General features: G+C 47.8%; 1 protein-coding gene across 2 annotated transcripts in view; it reads right to left on the minus strand.

Annotated features, from left to right (window-relative positions):
• XYLB (xylulokinase) overlaps nucleotides 1–15,267 on the minus strand; it is a 191,071-nt gene extending 175,804 nt beyond the window's left edge. For both annotated transcript variants that reach the window (XM_060248075.1, XM_060248074.1), the window contains exons 1-3: nucleotides 15,143–15,267; nucleotides 10,571–10,653; nucleotides 7,990–8,059 (exon numbers count right to left, since the gene is read on the minus strand). In XM_060248075.1, the coding sequence (XP_060104058.1) occupies nucleotides 7,990–8,059; nucleotides 10,571–10,653; nucleotides 15,143–15,199 (210 nt within the window). In that variant the 5' untranslated portion in view covers nucleotides 15,200–15,267. The remainder of the gene's footprint in view (nucleotides 1–7,989; nucleotides 8,060–10,570; nucleotides 10,654–15,142) is intronic.
• Nucleotides 15,268–16,504: the final 1,237 nt, after the last annotated feature.

Here is a 16,504-nt window from a genome sequence, read left to right on the forward strand (position 1 = left end):
GAAAACATCTGCAGGTGTCCTTTGAAGCTGGCCTGCTAGAATCTCACAGCAGGACTCCTTCCTCCCTTTGACTGATAAGAAACCCTGAGAACGGACAACTGTCTCCCAGAGTGTGAGAAATGGTTTTATTGTTTCTGTAACAACTGCATAAAGAATGTATCAATCGCTGAGTCTGTTATCAGTATCAACTTGTGCCTTCTCTGAACACAGTTCTCAATAAACGTCCTATACTTTTGCAACAAAGTAATGGGTTTCGTTTGAAGTTCTTCAAGTTCTGACAGTGTCTGTTGTGGGGGAGGGAGATAAAGGAAATTGTGAGCCGCTCTGAGACTCTGCGATTCGGAGTGGAGGGCGGGATACAAATCCAATATCTTCTTCTTGCCTTGCCTTCCCTTTGAATGAAAATTTCCTCAGGCCTCAGTTGAGAGCCAGTTTGGTGTAGTGGTGAAGTGTGTGGACTCTTATCTGGGAGAACCGTGTTTGGTTCCCAACTCCTCCACATGCACCTGCTGGAATGGCCTTGGGTCAGCCATAGCTCTGGCAGAGGTTGTCCTTGAAAGGGCAGAGACTCAGAGTGGCTTACTATCTCCTATATCTTCTCCCCCCACAACAGACACCCTGTGAGGTAGGTGGGGCTCAGAGGGCTCTCACAGCAGCTGCCCTTTCAAGGACAACTCCTGCGAAAAAAGCCCTGCCACTGCCTGCCTCTACATGGCAACCCTGGACTTTCTTGGTGGTCTCCCATCCAAGTACAAACCAGGGCCAATCCTGCTTAGCTTCCAAAACCTGACAAGACCATCCAAGTCACGGCACTTCTTTACTAGGATCGACTACGCTGCAGCATGCAAACTTTTTAAGTTCTGCAGAATCCTTCGACAATCAGGATGTTCAGTACAAAAAGGGGAGTGGAAACCAGGAGAAGTCTAGGCAGCTACAACAGGCCATCATTGTGCCCCCTTCACCCATACCAGGGGATGGCTCTGGACTCAACGCTGTATTTATTTCATTTCATTTTATTTTATTGGATTTATATCCCGCCCTCCCTGCCGAAGCAGGCTCAGGGCGGCTCACAACAGTGAAAGCATTTACAGGTGCACAACAGTGAAAGCACAACAGTGAAAGCATTTACATGGACTAATTAAAATCTTACAATAAAGCAATTAAAACATTTTAAAAACAGTTTGATGCTAATAATAATAATACACTCCAGTACTTGTAGCTGTCAGGATGCTCTGCCTGCACTGGACCCAGAGTCTGTGTGCTGAACATGCTGAGTGTTCTGGGAGCTCAAACGGTTACATAATGTTTTGTGATATTTTGGATGATCAGTGGTTGAACAGCAGATCTCCAAGGAATTCTACACAAGCCACCTTATGTCTCATGCTGGAAGTCAGATGCAGCACAAAGTAGACGCCCGATAGAAGAGCCAGTTTGGTGTAGTGGTTAAGTGCGCGGACTCTTATATGGGAGAGCTGGGTTTGATTCCCCACTCCTTCACTTGCACCTGCTGGCATGGCCTTGGGCCAGCCGTAGCTCTGGCAGAGGTTGTCCTTGAAAGGGCAGCTGCTGTGAGAGCCCTCTCAGCCCCACCCACCTCACAGGGTGTCTGTTGTGGGGGGAGAAGATAGAGGAGATTGTAAGCCGCGCTGAGTCTCTGATTCAGAGAGAAGGGCGGGGTATAAATCTGCAGTCGTCTTCTTCTTTTCCTTGGAACATCCCAGTAGGATTGCCAGTTCCAGGTTGGGAAATTCCTGGCTATTTGGGGGTGGAGCCTGGGGAGGGCAGGGTGTGGGGAGGGGAGAGACTTCAGCAGAATATAATGCTATAGGGCCCACCCTCCAAAGCAACCATTTCCCCACAATGGGGAACTGAACTCTGTAGTGTGCAGCAGGAATTCCAGGAGATCTCCAGGTCCCACCAGGAGGTTGGCAATCATACTCCCCATCAGGGCTTTTTTTTGTAGGATGAACTCCTTTGCATATTAGGCCACACACCCCTGATGTAGCCAATCCTCCTGGAGCTTACAGGGCTCTTAGTACAGGGCCTACTGTAAGCTCCAGGAGGACTGGCTACATTCGTTTGGTGAGAGAGATTTTGGTGTAGTAGTTAAGTACGTGGACTCTTATCTGGGAGAACCGGGTTTGATTCCCCACTCCTCCACTTGCAGCTGCTGGGATGGCCTTGGGTCAGCCATAGCTCTGGTAGGGATTGTCCTTGAAAGGGCAGCTGCTGTGAGAGCTCTCTCAACCCCACCCACCTCACAGGGTATCTGTTGTGGGGGGGAGACGGTAAAAGGAGATTGTGACCACTCTGCGATTCAGAGTATAGGACGGGATATAAATCCAATATCATCATCATCATCATCATCAGGGGTGTGTGGCCTAATATGCAAAGGAGTTCCTGCTACAAAAAAAAAAAAAAAAAAAGCTCTGCTCCCCACCATCCATAGTTGTTTGGCTTTCCCCACATTTCCACCCCAAGGTTCCCATTCTCCTTGCAGATAGGACCCAGGGATCCTGCAAGGGAGGGGGAAACAGCTGGGGGTGGGGGAAGTTTCAGGGGGAAAGAAAGTCGTAGGGTTTGTGCCTTACTGCCCTTTTCCTGCTGCAAAATCACCCCTCTCCCAAAGGTGCTTTGCCAGGGAGTAACAGCTGCTAGGCTAACGTGACATGTGGCTGACCTGAAATGTTTAGTTTGGCCCCTTTATCTTCTCTTGTTTGGTCTTCAAAGGGCACCGATATACAAGAGAGACATTGTCAAGGTTGGCGGACGGGGGGGGGGGGGGAGTGGCACACCTGCTTTGCATCTACTGACTCCTTTTAAAGAAATCAATGCCCTTATTCAATGATTCAGTGGGTTGCTGTGGTCCAACATGCCCCCCACCCCCTTTCCAGATCGGAGCCAGCTCCAAACGCTCATCCGCACTGGATAGGATAGCCTTTATTCATGCAAGAATTCCCTTTGTGCTTTGGCACTCCTGGGTAGCTTTGCACTGGGGTGAACAGCAGCTCCAACTACCAAGCAGTGGTGCGTGATATAAAGGCTCCGGGTTACCTGGAACCCAAGCGCGATGAGCACAGAACAATCCTATCCCAACACAACGCTGGAAGCTAAGCACATACCAGAGAACCAGACTGTACAGTTCTGATGTGCAGATCTGCACAGCACATGGCTAATGTTTGACCTTCTGTTGCATTAAGCTGTGCATCAGCACACAGCCAAACGTTCAACCAGCCCATGGTTTTGCATCGCCACAGAGTCAAACACCAACTTTACGCATGTATATGTGATTTTAGGTGAGACATCTGTTACATTTTTATGCAATCTGTCCTCTAAGATAGGGGTCCCCAATCTTTTGAGCCTGCAGGCTCCTCTGGAATACTGACACGGTGTGGTGGCTGCGGCCACAAAATGGCTGCTGCAGGAGGCCGCCACAGCTTACCTTTAGTTGCACCATGAATACCCAGTTTGGTGTAGTGGTTAAGTGTGCGGACTCTTATCTGGGAGAAACGAGCTTGATTCCCCACTCCTCCACTTGCACCTGCTAGCACAGCCTTGGGTCAGCCATAGCTATGGCAGAGGTTGTCCTTGAAAGGGCAGCTGCTGTGGGAACCCTCTCAGCCCCACCCACCTCACAGGGTGTTTGTTGTGGGGGAGGAAGGGAAAGGAGATTGTGAGCCGGTCTGAGACTCTTCGGAGTGGAGGGTGGGATATAAATCCAATATCTTCATCTACCTCACAGGGTGTCTGTTGTGGGGGAGGAAGGGAAAGGAGATTGTGAGCCACTCTGAGACTCTTCAGAGTGGAGGGCGGGATATAAATCCAATATCTTCATCTACCTCACAGGGTGTCTGTTGTGGGGGAGGAAGGGAAAGGAGATTGTGAGCCACTCTGAGACTCTTCGGAGTGGAGGGCGGGATATAAATCCAATATCTTCATCTACCTCACAGGGTGTCTGTTGTGGGGGAGGAAGGGAAAGGAGATTGTGAGCCGCTCTGAGACTCTTCGGAGTGGAGGGTGGGATATAAATCCAATATCTTCATCTACCTCACAGGGTGTCTGTTGTGGGGGAGGAAGGGAAAGGAGATTGTGAGCCACTCTGAGACTCTTCAGAGTGGAGGGCGGGATATAAATCCAATATCTTCATCTACCTCACAGGGTGTCTGTTGTGGGGGAGGAAGGGAAAGGAGATTGTGAGCCACTCTGAGACTCTTCGGAGTGGAGGGCGGGATATAAATCCAATATCTTCATCTACCTCACAGGGTGTCTGTTGTGGGGGAGGAAGGGAAAGGAGATTGTGAGCCGGTCTGAGACTCTTCGGAGTGGAAGGCGGGATATAAATCCAATATCTTCTTCTACCTCACAGGGTGTCTGTTGTGGGGGGGGGGAGGTAAAGGAGATTGTGAGCCACTCTGAGACTCTCTGGAGTGGAGGGAGGGATATAAATCCAATATCCTTGAGCTGTGGTGGCAGCTGTTGTTGAACCAACATTTTTAAAAAATCTATGCACCCAATCACATGTACAATAGCCAATCAGAAGCCTTGCCGGGCAAAAGCCCCACTTGGCCCCGGAAAGATGGGCTCCTGGAAAGGTCTCTGCAGGTGCCACTGTGTTCACAGGGCAATAAGGATGAAGCATAGAGTTGGTAAGGACCTCGAGGGTAATCTAATCCAACCGCCTGCACAATGCAGGAAATTCACAAATACCTCCCCCACCACACACACACAGGGACGCCTGCTCCATCCCCCAGAAGATGGCAAAAAACCCTCCAGGATCCCTGGCCAAACTAGTCTGGGGGAAAATCGCTGCCGGAGCCCAAAGTGGCAATTCGCATTTCCCTGGGCATGTAAGAAGGGGCCACGAAAACTAAGCACTGATGGCATATACCAGAGGTGACCAAAATTGCTTAATGTAAGAGACACACTGAATAAACATCAGATGTATGAGGGACATGAATGTCAGATGTTCGAGAGCAGGCTGGCAGACAGGTAGGCAGGCAAGCAGGCAAATAAATGGAGAAGAGTGGGAGAGATAGAAAGAAGGCAACTTTAACTTTAAATGTATTCTCCAAGCCTCTGACTGGCTTGGCGAAATGATTTAGAGACTAATGCCTTCTCCAAGCAGACCGACAGGGCAGTGGGGGCTTCGAGAGCCACACAATGTGTGTGAAAGAGCCACATGTGGCTCCCGAGCCACAGTTTGGCCACCCCTGGCATATACAGTTCTTCCCACTTCCACTGCGTTATCCTATCAGCCCTGAGAGGTAAGCTAAACTGAAAGAGAGTGACTGGTCTCAGGCCGCCCACACAGCTTAGTGAATTAGTAAGGATTTGAACACAGGTGTTCTCAGTTGTAACCTGACACACTAGCCACTATGCCGCTCACACTGATATGTTTCTGTTTGCAAAAGTGTTCCTTGTTTGTAGATCCACTTGCGTGAATTTCTGATGGACTCGTGTTTGCTTTTAACAGAGAAACCTCGCCGCAAGGTGAGAAACCCTGTAATCCTGGCACAGCTACCTGACCTGTGACTATGTAATGAAATAAATGCACCCCTCCAATACCGTTAATTTTCCACTAGAGTAAAACCTTCCTTTCACCCTTTTGAAATGCAGATCTAACTAACCGAAGAAGAGCTACAGGGGGTTCCACCCTCTGTCGGCCTTGCTCCCAAACGAACCATGCTTAGGTCTGGGATGTAAGAGTTAAAACGGCTACTGTAGAAGTTCTGGTTCTAAATGAATAAGGGAGACACTGAATCAAACTGCCAGCCCTTCATCACAAAGCAAAGAGATAGGGAAACACTGCTTATTATTAAAACACGGGGAAAGTGTTGCCGCTTCAGCAGGGGCGGAGGGAGAAGAGAATGCAATTGTGCCAAAATTCAGCTTAATCCAGAACAATTCTGACATGGCTTTTAAAATTAACACATCTATTATCGCAAACAATGGCACAGAATGTGACAACTTCAGAAAATTAAACGGCACAATGCAGGAAACTGCAGTGTCAAAAGAAATCTTAACAACACCCAAACAGAGGCAGAAAACAAGCAAATGATTAATTGTCTGGCAAATGTAGCTGTTTCTTGCGGAGCCCAAATTTTAATAACGCTGAGCTATGGAGCTGAATCATCTAATGACACGGAGAGAGCCAAACAGTTGATATTTAAAACAATGGCAATTTCTAATTGAGGAGGGAGTTGTTATCCTCTTCTGGAGAATTGCTGTTCACTCCAGTTGGTCCCTTTTCCTCGCACCTCCTGTTGAAGGTAGTGGAACATTCAAGTAACACACACCATCTCTGGTTATTCAGCTACAGAAGCCAGTATGGGCTTTCTTCTCTCATCTTGTGAGTGAATGCATCCATTCCTTTGGGTTTCCTTCCCAAAGATGCTCTGTTCATTGCATCACAGGTTTTCCCAAAAGCAGGGAACAGAATCAGGCATGGATGGCACTACAACACAGAACAGCTTCTCCTTTTTCTGATGGCACAAGTCATAGAATCAAGTGGGGCTCTGTTACCCCAGAAAACAGGCAAAATGGTATATTCCAAGAGTTCTCAACGTGTCTCCCACAGAAACCACACAGACCACAATGGCACCCACCCCAGTGCCCATCAAGTGTTTTTAGAAAGTGAAATGGGGCCAGGTGGGGCATTTGCCCAGCAAGGCTTCTGACTGCCCAATGGAGATTTGGTTGATGGTGTGGATTTTTAAAAATATTGTTTTGGCAGCAGCTGCCCCCACACCACACAGATCTTCACTTGGGGACTAATGGTGCGCTGCAGCAGCCATTGTACGGTTGAAGGAGAAGGAGAGGAGGAGGAAGAGGAGACTGGATTTGTACCCTGCCCTTCACTACCCAAAGGAGTCACAGAGTGGTTTACAATCCCCTCTCCTTTCCCTTCCCCTCCCCACAACAGACACCCTGTGAGGTAGGTGGGGCTGAGAGAGCTCTGACAGAAACTGCTCTTGTGAGGAACTCTGTGAGAACTTGTGACCGACTCAAGGTCACATCAGCAGCAGATGCATGTAGAGGAGTCGGGAATCAAACCTGGTTCTCCCAGATGAGAGTCCGTGCACTTCACTGCACCAACTAGCTCTCCCAGGGCTCTTTTTGTAGAAAAAGCCCAGCAAGAACTCATTTGCATATTAGGCCACACCCCTGACATCACCATTGGTTCACACAGGGTTTTGGGGTAAAACAAGCCCATCAGGAATTCATTTGCATATTAGGCCATGCCCCCTGGCACCAAGCCAGCCAGAACTGTGTTCCTGCTACTAAAACGTCGACTGCGGGGTGACATGATAGAGGTTTACAAGATTATGCATGGGATGGAGAAGGCAGAGAAAGAAGTACTTTTCTCCCTTTCTCACAATACAAGAACTCGTGGGCATTCGATGAAATTGCTGAGCAGTCGGGTTAGAAAGGATAAAAAAAAGTCCTTCTTCACCCAAAGGGTGATTAACATGTGGAATTCACTGCCACAGGAGGTGGTGGCGGCTACAAGCATAGCCAGCTTCAAGAGGGGGTTAGATAAAAATATGGAGCAGAGGTCCATCAGTGGCTATTAGCCACAGTGTGTGTGTGTGTGTGTATATAAATAAAATTGTTGGCCACTGTGTGACACGGAGTGTTGGACTGGATGGGCCATTGGCCTGATCCAACATGGCTTCTCTTATGTTCTTATGTGACACGGAGTGTTGGACTGGATGGACCATTGGCCTGATCCAAGATGGCTTCTCTTATGTTCTTAAAAGCCCTGGGCTCTCCTATACTAGCCATTTTGTGGCTGCAGCCACCACATCGAGTCAGAATTCCAAAGGCGCCCACAGGCTTAAAGAAGCTGGGGACTTTGGTAATATGCAATAAAGGCACGGGAGCAGCAAGTATAGGAAACTAAGTGGGAGGGGTTAGAAGCAACTGGGGAAGCCACTTGTCTTTCTTTCCACGCACTGCCCCGCAGGACTCAAAATGTTCTGTACTCACCTTGATCCACATTAATACAGGAGAAGTTACTGTCAGTCTGTCTCTGTGAATGTTGACACCGCCTTGCGTGCTGCAGGAAACACAACATTTGAGCAAACTGAATAACCCATTCTTTTCTTCAGCATACCCCTGACTCCTCTTGCAGTCCTTTGAGGCCCACAAATACACACAGGATCTCTTCTGCATAACCATGGCAGCCAACCTTGGCAACTCTAACTAGTGGAAGGATGCAAATGGAAAGGGATGCATATAAAAAAAAAACGTTTAAGCACTATTCCCTCACTCTTCAATAAAGCAATGGGTTCCTATTTACAGGGGGCTGTTTAGAGCAAGGGTGTTGAACTCATTTGTTATGAGGGCCAGATCTGACAGAAATGAGATTTTGTCAGGCTGGGCCAGGTGTGTACCTATTTAAGGTTAGGTAACAGAGATACAAACTTTATAAAGAACATAGACTAACACAAGGAAAGATTTTTTAAAAACCCCTTAAAACATTAGCACTCATTGGTCTTAAAAATGCTTTCTTTGTATTTCTCCCATGGGATCCGGGGAACCGGCCAAAGGAAGCTCTGTGTCATGAGCCCTGATGAGGGGGAGCTGGAAGGGTTAACAGACCTGGAAGAGTTGCCAGCCAGTTCCTCAGCCGAACAACCAGCAGCTGGCCCATCAATCACTCTCCCCACATTCCAGGCACCTAGGTCCGCTGTTGACAATCTCCTCCAAGCTCTCCCCATCCCATCTCAAGACTTCAAAGCAGGCTCCGGAAAGAACTTCCAGAGTGAAGACATGAGGCACGCCGATGCTTCAGATCTCTCAGCCCTGAGTTCTAGCAGAGTTGCTGCCACCCAGGGAGCAGGCTGATTGAGGCTCCCATACAACTCCCACTCCTGGTAACCTTGTGGAAGCAACAAGTCTATTCTCTGGCTTGCATTCACACTCCTTCCTGATCTGCTTGAATTCCTTGGCACTCTGACCCTTTGGCTTTTGGACACTGACTTCTGATTCCGGTTTGCGATTTTGCTTTGGTGACTTGGCTCTTGCTTGACTTCCTAAACTTTGACCTTGGACTGGCTTTGGACTCCCGCCTGCCAGCGCCCTGAGAACGTGACACTCTGGCTCTTTTCTTCCTTCCCCAGGGGGCCAGGAGGGGGAGGAGCAGCAGCCAATAGATGGAAGAGAGGCTTGGCTCAGCAGCTCTGCTGTGCGATTGAGAGAGCCTGGCAAAACAAGCTCTGCCTCCCTCTCTTCCTCCCCAAGGGAGGAGCCTCAGCCAATGGAGAAAATAGAGGCTTTGCTCTGTGCAATTGAACAAGCCTTGCAAAGCAAGCTGTTATGCAGAAGGAAGCAAGAGAGAGGGAGAAGGAACCAGACAACAGTCATTTCCTCGGGGGCCTGATAGGACCCCTCTGAGGACCTGATTTGGCCACTGGGGTGCAAGTTTGGCACCCCTGGTTTAGAGAATACCTGTTGGTATTGATTCAGGAGTTCATGCCAGTGTCTTTGAGACAGCATTGGCACTCCTGCATATATTTTTATTTTCAGACTAGCCGTCTGCCATGCATTTTATACTTAAAAAGTCAAACAGGAAGCCTGAAACGCAGTTAAATACTTCTGCACATGAAAGGCACTTGTACTATAAGGAAAGGTAGGACACAAAACCAGCTGGGTAAGCAGAAGACTAGAAGAACCACAGCCAAAGTCAATTCAGCTAGGAGTAAGGCATTCAGGAGCCTGAAGATCTGACAAGATCAAGCTAGCATGGGCCACCACGTCAGGGCTATACCATTCGCTACGTTGGTTGAGGACAGGGGTGGCCGAACTTGCTTAACATAAGAGCCACATAGAATACACGTCAGATGTTTGAGAGTCACAAGACATGGACATACAGGAAGGAAGGAAGGTGGGGTGGGGGGTGGTAGGAGAAGTGGAAAGAAAGGAACTTTTAACTTTAAAAGCATTCTCCAAACCACCAGCCGGCTTGGCTTGGAGAATGATTTAAAGAGACAAATGCCCTCTCCAAGCCAGCCAAAGAGGTGGGGGGGGGGGCGGTTTCCGAGAGCCGCACAATGTGTGTGAAAGAGCTACGCGTGGCTCCCGAGCCACAGTTTGGTCACCCTCGGTTTAGGACAACTGCTGCTAGTGGAAGAGACTGGGCAAGGTCCAGCAACTTTTACAAGGTTCACAGTGATTCACGGAAGACAGCAGAGGAGAGACTCATTAAGCAAGTGAATGGAGAAAACAATGAAAAGGGAACATCTTGCCCAGAAGCCCGTATCACTGGAGGATGATAATACATCTCGCTCAGTAGCAAGCTTCCATTGAAAATACTAAACCATGTAATTGACATTCATCCCTGGTATCGAATATTCCAACCACCAACACCCTATAGGCAATGGCCTGTTCTGAATTTTCTTGCATGAAGAAGCCGGGAAGGGGCAGGGAAGAAAGTGGGGGATAATGTCTGGTTTTGTTCAGATCTTCATTTTTCCCATACAGCATCCAGGAAATTTAAGTATCTGGAAGATTCAAGGGCCAGACAGCTTAGTTGGACCAAAACAGCGGCTCAAGCGAAGCAACATACCCAAATTCTGGAAGTTCCTTGTCAAAGTTAACATGGTTCTCGTGGATGACTCTCAGTTGCTCATCTATGGCAATGACTTTCAGCTAGAGAAAGAAGAGAGTCGGTCATTAATTCTAGGATGCATATCTCCATTTGGAAGAACTGATTATTTTATGTGATTCTCCTCGGAAAACAGAGCAAGGAACTGGTTCAGTCTTCACTTCATACAGCGTCTTGAATGTGATTGCAACTGATTAGCGCTCTGCTTCTTGGGTGCAAATCAGAACTTCCCTAAGAAGATACGAAGCTGTCCCTGATTAGTTCAGAAACAAAGTTGTGGATTCCCACCCAGGTCTGTTCTTCCTCCGCCATCATTAGAGCCTCTCTCTCATTCTTCTTTTTTTTAACCAGCTGATTTTGTGCAAATCCACTCATCATATACACTCCATTATTTCTGCTGCTAATTTGGGGAGGGAGGAGGGAAGAGAAGAGTGTCTCTGACATGGCACAACTCCAGGTACACCAAAAAGGGTTTCAGATGCTTACGCAGAACTCAAGTCTATATATTAAAATGCACCTTCAGAAGCAGGTAATCATTCTGGCACCCACTTCATCAAATGCTTGTGGATCTAGTCCACAAAAGTTTGTACAAGTTTAGAACAGAAACATGTTAATCTTTAAAGTGCCACAAGACTCATTTGTGCAGCAAGAGACCAATGTGGATGCCCTTTAAAAGGTTGGGGGATCTTGATTTCCTCACACTAGCAGTGGCTCTCCAGAGTCTCAGGAATAAACTTTCACTTTGCTTTAACATCTGATCCTATTAAATGGAGGAGGCAGGGATTGAACCTGGGACCTCTGTGTCTTCAAACCAGAGGCTCTTCCACTGAGCCACAGCTCCTCCTCATGAGACTACCCGCTATTTGTGCCTTCCTTCATAAAAATATTCATGATTTAAGATCCCAGTGACAGCCTGGTTTAAGTGTAATAACTTTAAAGGGGGGGGGGGGGAGATACAAAAAAGAACCCCATGGCGCAGAGTGGTAAAGCTGCAGTACTGCAGTCAGAGCCCTCTGCTCACAACCTGAGTTCGATCCCAGCGGAATCTGGTTGAGGTAGCTGGCTCCAGGTTGACTCAGCCTTCCATCCTTCTGAGGTCAGTAAAATGAGTACCCAACTTGCTGCGGGGAAAGCGTAGACAGCTGGGGAAGGCAATGGCAAACCACCCCGTAAAAAGTCTGCCGTGAAAACGTTGTGAAAGCCACGTCACCCCAGAGTTGAAAACAACTGGTGCTTGCACAGGGGACTACCTTTACCTTTAGAGATACAAAATGTGACCCCAAAAAAAGATACCCAATAACATGCACTTTCCTCACTGCTGCGCTTCGGTTAGAGTGAAGGAAAAGCTGGCTTTTATTTTTAACCTACAAGCCACAACTGCCCCAGATGAACTTTTGATTTCTCATTTAAATATGAATTCTAATGAACTCAGCTGGCACAAATTGGAATTTGCTTTCAGATGCAATTGCTGGCCTATATCATCATTCAGACTAGGTTCCTCCAGTCTGCTAACTGTAAATATTTTTGTTACAATTTTTAAGTTCTGTTTCCCACTCTAGAAAAAACCACTGCAATAAATCTATTATCAGGTCCCCAACCTACACAACTCCAGAAAAGGGAACCTCAGATATCAGGAGAGAGGGCACAGTCCCTCAGGAAGCACTTGGGTGTAAGTCTCCCTAAAATGAAAGTTGTGTGTGTGTAGTGCTTTGGTATAACTTGCCAGGTCTGAGTTGGAAAATTCCTGGAGACTTTGAGGTGGATTCAGGAGAGGGTTGGGTTTCAGGAGGAGAAGGCCAAAGTCACATTATATAGTTTGGTGGAACTCCAAAAGTGTAAGTCTATATTTGCACTTCACTCTCCTTACAAGGCAGGTGTGATTTGGATCCTGTCCAGCTTCCTGTTGAGTTGGAAAACCATGACAAGCACTTTTAAAAACCAGCCTGTGTCCCCCCCCCTCCCCAAGATCAAAAGCCTGTCTGTAAAATTACTTTCCAGGCAGTGTTCCCTCTGGCTCACATATTTTTGTCTTAGCTCAGGAAAAATGACCCCAAAGGAAACTAATTTATGCAGTAGCCAAATTGCTTGCTCACAACCGTAATGCCAATAGCTCACAAAATAGAATTTTTGCTCACAAGACTCCACAGCTTAGAGGGAGTATTGCTTCCAGGTCCCATTGTGCTTTCCACCACAAAGAGACACAATTATAACAGGGGAGAGCTGGGAAGCTCTGTCCAGAGCAGCGTGTGAATACGCCCACCCCGAAGTTACTGGTTTCCAAAAGGAGACGAACAACTACAACCAAACTCAGATCAAAGGTTTGCTCAATTTGTTAATTTTACTATTCTGTCACTGAATCTTAATTTTTTTTTTTACCATTTTGCATTCTAAACCACTCCCTACCAGATAATTTTACTATACTGTCATTGTTTCTTAAGTTTGTACCAGTTTGCATTCTGAGCCACTCCTTGTCTGATGAAGTGTGCTTAGAGAGCACACGAATGCTTACGTTCTGAATAAAACTAAGTTGGTCTTAAAGGTGCAACTTGACTCCTATTTTGTTCAAGTAAAATCAAAGTTACTGGTTTCCAAAAGGCTGAAGGAGATGGGCATGTTTAGCATGGAGAGCAGGTGGCTGAGAGGTGATATGATCACCATCTTCAGGTACTTGAAGGGCTGTCATGGTGCAGAATTGTTTTCTGTGGCCCCAGAAGGTCGAACCAAAACCAATGGGTTGAAATTAAATCAAAAAAGTTTCCAGCTCAACATGAGGAAGAAGTTTCTGACCGTTAGAGCGGTTCCTCGGTGGAAAAGGCTTCCTCAGGAGGTGGTGAGCTCTCCTTTTTTAGAGGTTTTTAAAGAGGCTAGATGGCCATCTGACAACAATGCAGATCCTGTGAATTTAGGAAAAGGTATTTGTGAGTTTCCTGCATTGTGCAGGGGGGTGGACTAGATGACCCTGGAAGTCCCTTCCAGCTGCATGATTCTATAGCAATGAAGATCCTGTGAATTTAGGGGGTGGTATTTGTGAGTCTCCTGCATTGTGCAGGGGGGTGGACTAGATGACCCTGGAGGTCCCTTCCAGCTGCATGGTTCTATAGCAATGAAGATCCTGTGAATTTAGGGGGCGGTATTTGTGAGTCTTCTGCATTGTGCAGGGGGGTGGACTAGATGACCCTAGAGGTCCCTTCCAGCTGTATGGTTCTATAGCAATGCAGATGCTGTGAATTTAGGGGGAGGTATTTGTGAGTCTCCTGCATGGTGCAGGGGTTGGACTAGATGACCCTGGAGGTCCCTTCCAGCTGCATGGTTCTACAGCAATGCAGATACTGTGAATTTAGGGGGAAGTATTTGTGAGTCTCCTGCGTTGTGCAGGGGGTTGGACTAGATGACCCTGGAGGTCCCTTCCAGCTGCATGTGTAATTCTATAGCAATGCAGATCCTGTGAATTGAAGGGGAGGTATTTGTGAGTCTCCTGCATTGTGCAGGGGGTTGGACTAGATGACCCTGGAGGTCCCTTCCAGCTGGATGGTTCTATAGCAATGCAGAGGTCCCTTCCAGCTGCATGGAGGTCCCTTCCAGCTGCATGGTTCTATAGCAATGCAGATCCTGTGAATTGAGCAGGAGGTATTTGTGAGTCTCCTGCATTGTGCAGGGGGTTGGACTCGATGACCCTGGAGGTCCCTTCCAGCTGCATGGTTTCATAGCAATGCAGATCCTGTGAATTTAGGGGCAGGTATTTGTGAGTCTCCTGCAATGTGCAGGAGGTTGGTTCTATAGCAATGCAGAGGTCCCTTCCAGCTGCATGGTTCTATAGCAATGCAGATCCTGTGAAATTAGGGGAAGTATTTGTGAGTCTCCTGCGTTGTGCAGGGGGTTGGACTAGATGACCCTGGAGATCCCTTCCAGCTGCATGTGTAGTTCTATAGCAATGCAGATCCTGTGAATTGAGGGGGAGGTATTTGTGAGTCTCCTGCATTGTGCAGGGGGCTGGACTAGATGACCCTGGAGGTCCCTTCCAGCTGCATGGTTCTATAGCAATGCAGATCCTGTGAATTTAGGGGCAGGTATTTGTGATTCTCCTGCAATGTGCAGGAGGTTGGTTCTATAGCAATGCAGAGGTCCCTTCCAGCTGCATGGAGGTCCCTTCCAAATGCATAGTTCTATAGCAATGCAGATCTTGTGAATTTAGGGGGAGATATTTCTGAGTTTCCTGCACTGTGCAGGGTGTTGGACTCGATGACCCCTGAGGCCCCTTCCAGCTCTAGGATTCTATTCCGTGAACCGCAGGCCCAACTCCTGCTGCCCTCGCCTGGTTCCTCGAGGTTGCCGAGTAGGAGAGCGGGCCCAATCCCCTCGGACCCAAACCCTGGCGCTGAGAGGAAAAGGGGACGAGCGGAGTGCCTTTCCCCGCCGCCCAGAGGCTACCCCCAGCAACAGCAACGCCGCGAAGCCGGGAGGGAATGGCGGCCGCGGCTCTGCCTCTTCCGGGCGAGCGAAGGCCGCCGCCGCCTCCTCCTGGCCGGGGCTTACCTGCTGAGTGCTGAAGTCGAAGCCCAAGTAGTAGGCCTCGGGAGGCGCGGCGGCCATGGCGGCGGGCTGTGAGGGAGGCAGGCAGGCAGGCAGCCGAGCCGGCCTCTTCCTCTCGAGCTTGGCGGGAAGGAGCGGAGCCCCGAGGCCGCTTCCCTTCCCTCAGGGACGGGTAATCATCACCCAGCCCGGGCGGACTATTAACCCGGCGGCGCCCCGGAAGGCCGCAGGGCCGCCGGGCTTCAGCCTTGGGTGGTTTTGCCGAAGACTGGAGCCCTTTCGGAGCCAAAACAAACACGGGTCTCCGGACTGTTTGCACTGACCCGGGGGAAACTGGCGGGTCGCTCTAGAAACATTCGCTCTAGAATGAAGTGGAGCGTTGATTTTCGTAGGCTGGAGATTACTTTTCCCCCTCGTGCATTTAAAAATCCACACAGATTTATCCTAGACTAAAAGTGTCTCATGCGCCACTAACATCCTAAAACCCTGGAATGAAGATTTGGCCATATATTGTATTGCGAATCGTTTCTCTTTAGGAGGAAGGCGCGCTTAGTCCCCGCTTTTTTAACCTTTACTGCCAAGCAATGTTGCCTCTAAGCAGCAGTCTTGCGAGCAAAAAATCTACTTTGTGAACTACTGGCATAAAAGCTACTGCAAAAATTCTATTTTGTGAACTACTGGCATTAAAGCTACTGCAAAAATTCTGCTTTGTGAACTATTGGCATTAAAGCTACTGCAAAAATTCTATTTTGTGAACTACTGGCATTAAAGCTACTGCAAAAATTCTACTTTGTGAACTACTGGCATTAAAGCTACTGCAAAAATTCTACTTTGTGGACTACTGGCATTAAAGCTATTGCAAAAATTCTACTTTGTGGACTACTGGCATAAAAGCTACTGCAAAAATTCTACTTTGTGAACTACTGGCATTAAAGCTACTGCAAAAACTCTGCTTTGTGAACTACTGGCATTAAAGCTACTGCAAAAATTCTACTTTGTGAACTACTGGCATTAAAGCTACTGCAAAAATTCTATTTTGTGAACTACTGGCATTAAAGCTACTGCAAAAATTCTGCTTTGTGAACTACTGGCATAAAAGCTACTGCAAAAATTCTGCTTTGTGAACTACTGGCATAAAAGCTACTGCAAAAATTCTACTTTGTGAACTACTGGCATTAAAGCTACTGCAAAAACTCTACTTTGTGAACTACTGGCATAAAAGCTACTGCAAAAATTCTACTTTGTGAACTACTGGCATTAAAGCTACTGCAAAAATTCTACTTTGTGAACTACTGGCATTAAAGCTACTGCAAAAATTCTACTTTGTGAACTACTGGCATTAAAGCTACTGCAAAAATTCTACTT

Source organism: Heteronotia binoei, chromosome 10 (assembly GCF_032191835.1).
Source record: "Heteronotia binoei isolate CCM8104 ecotype False Entrance Well chromosome 10, APGP_CSIRO_Hbin_v1, whole genome shotgun sequence".
Taxonomy (NCBI): domain Eukaryota; kingdom Metazoa; phylum Chordata; class Lepidosauria; order Squamata; family Gekkonidae; genus Heteronotia; species Heteronotia binoei.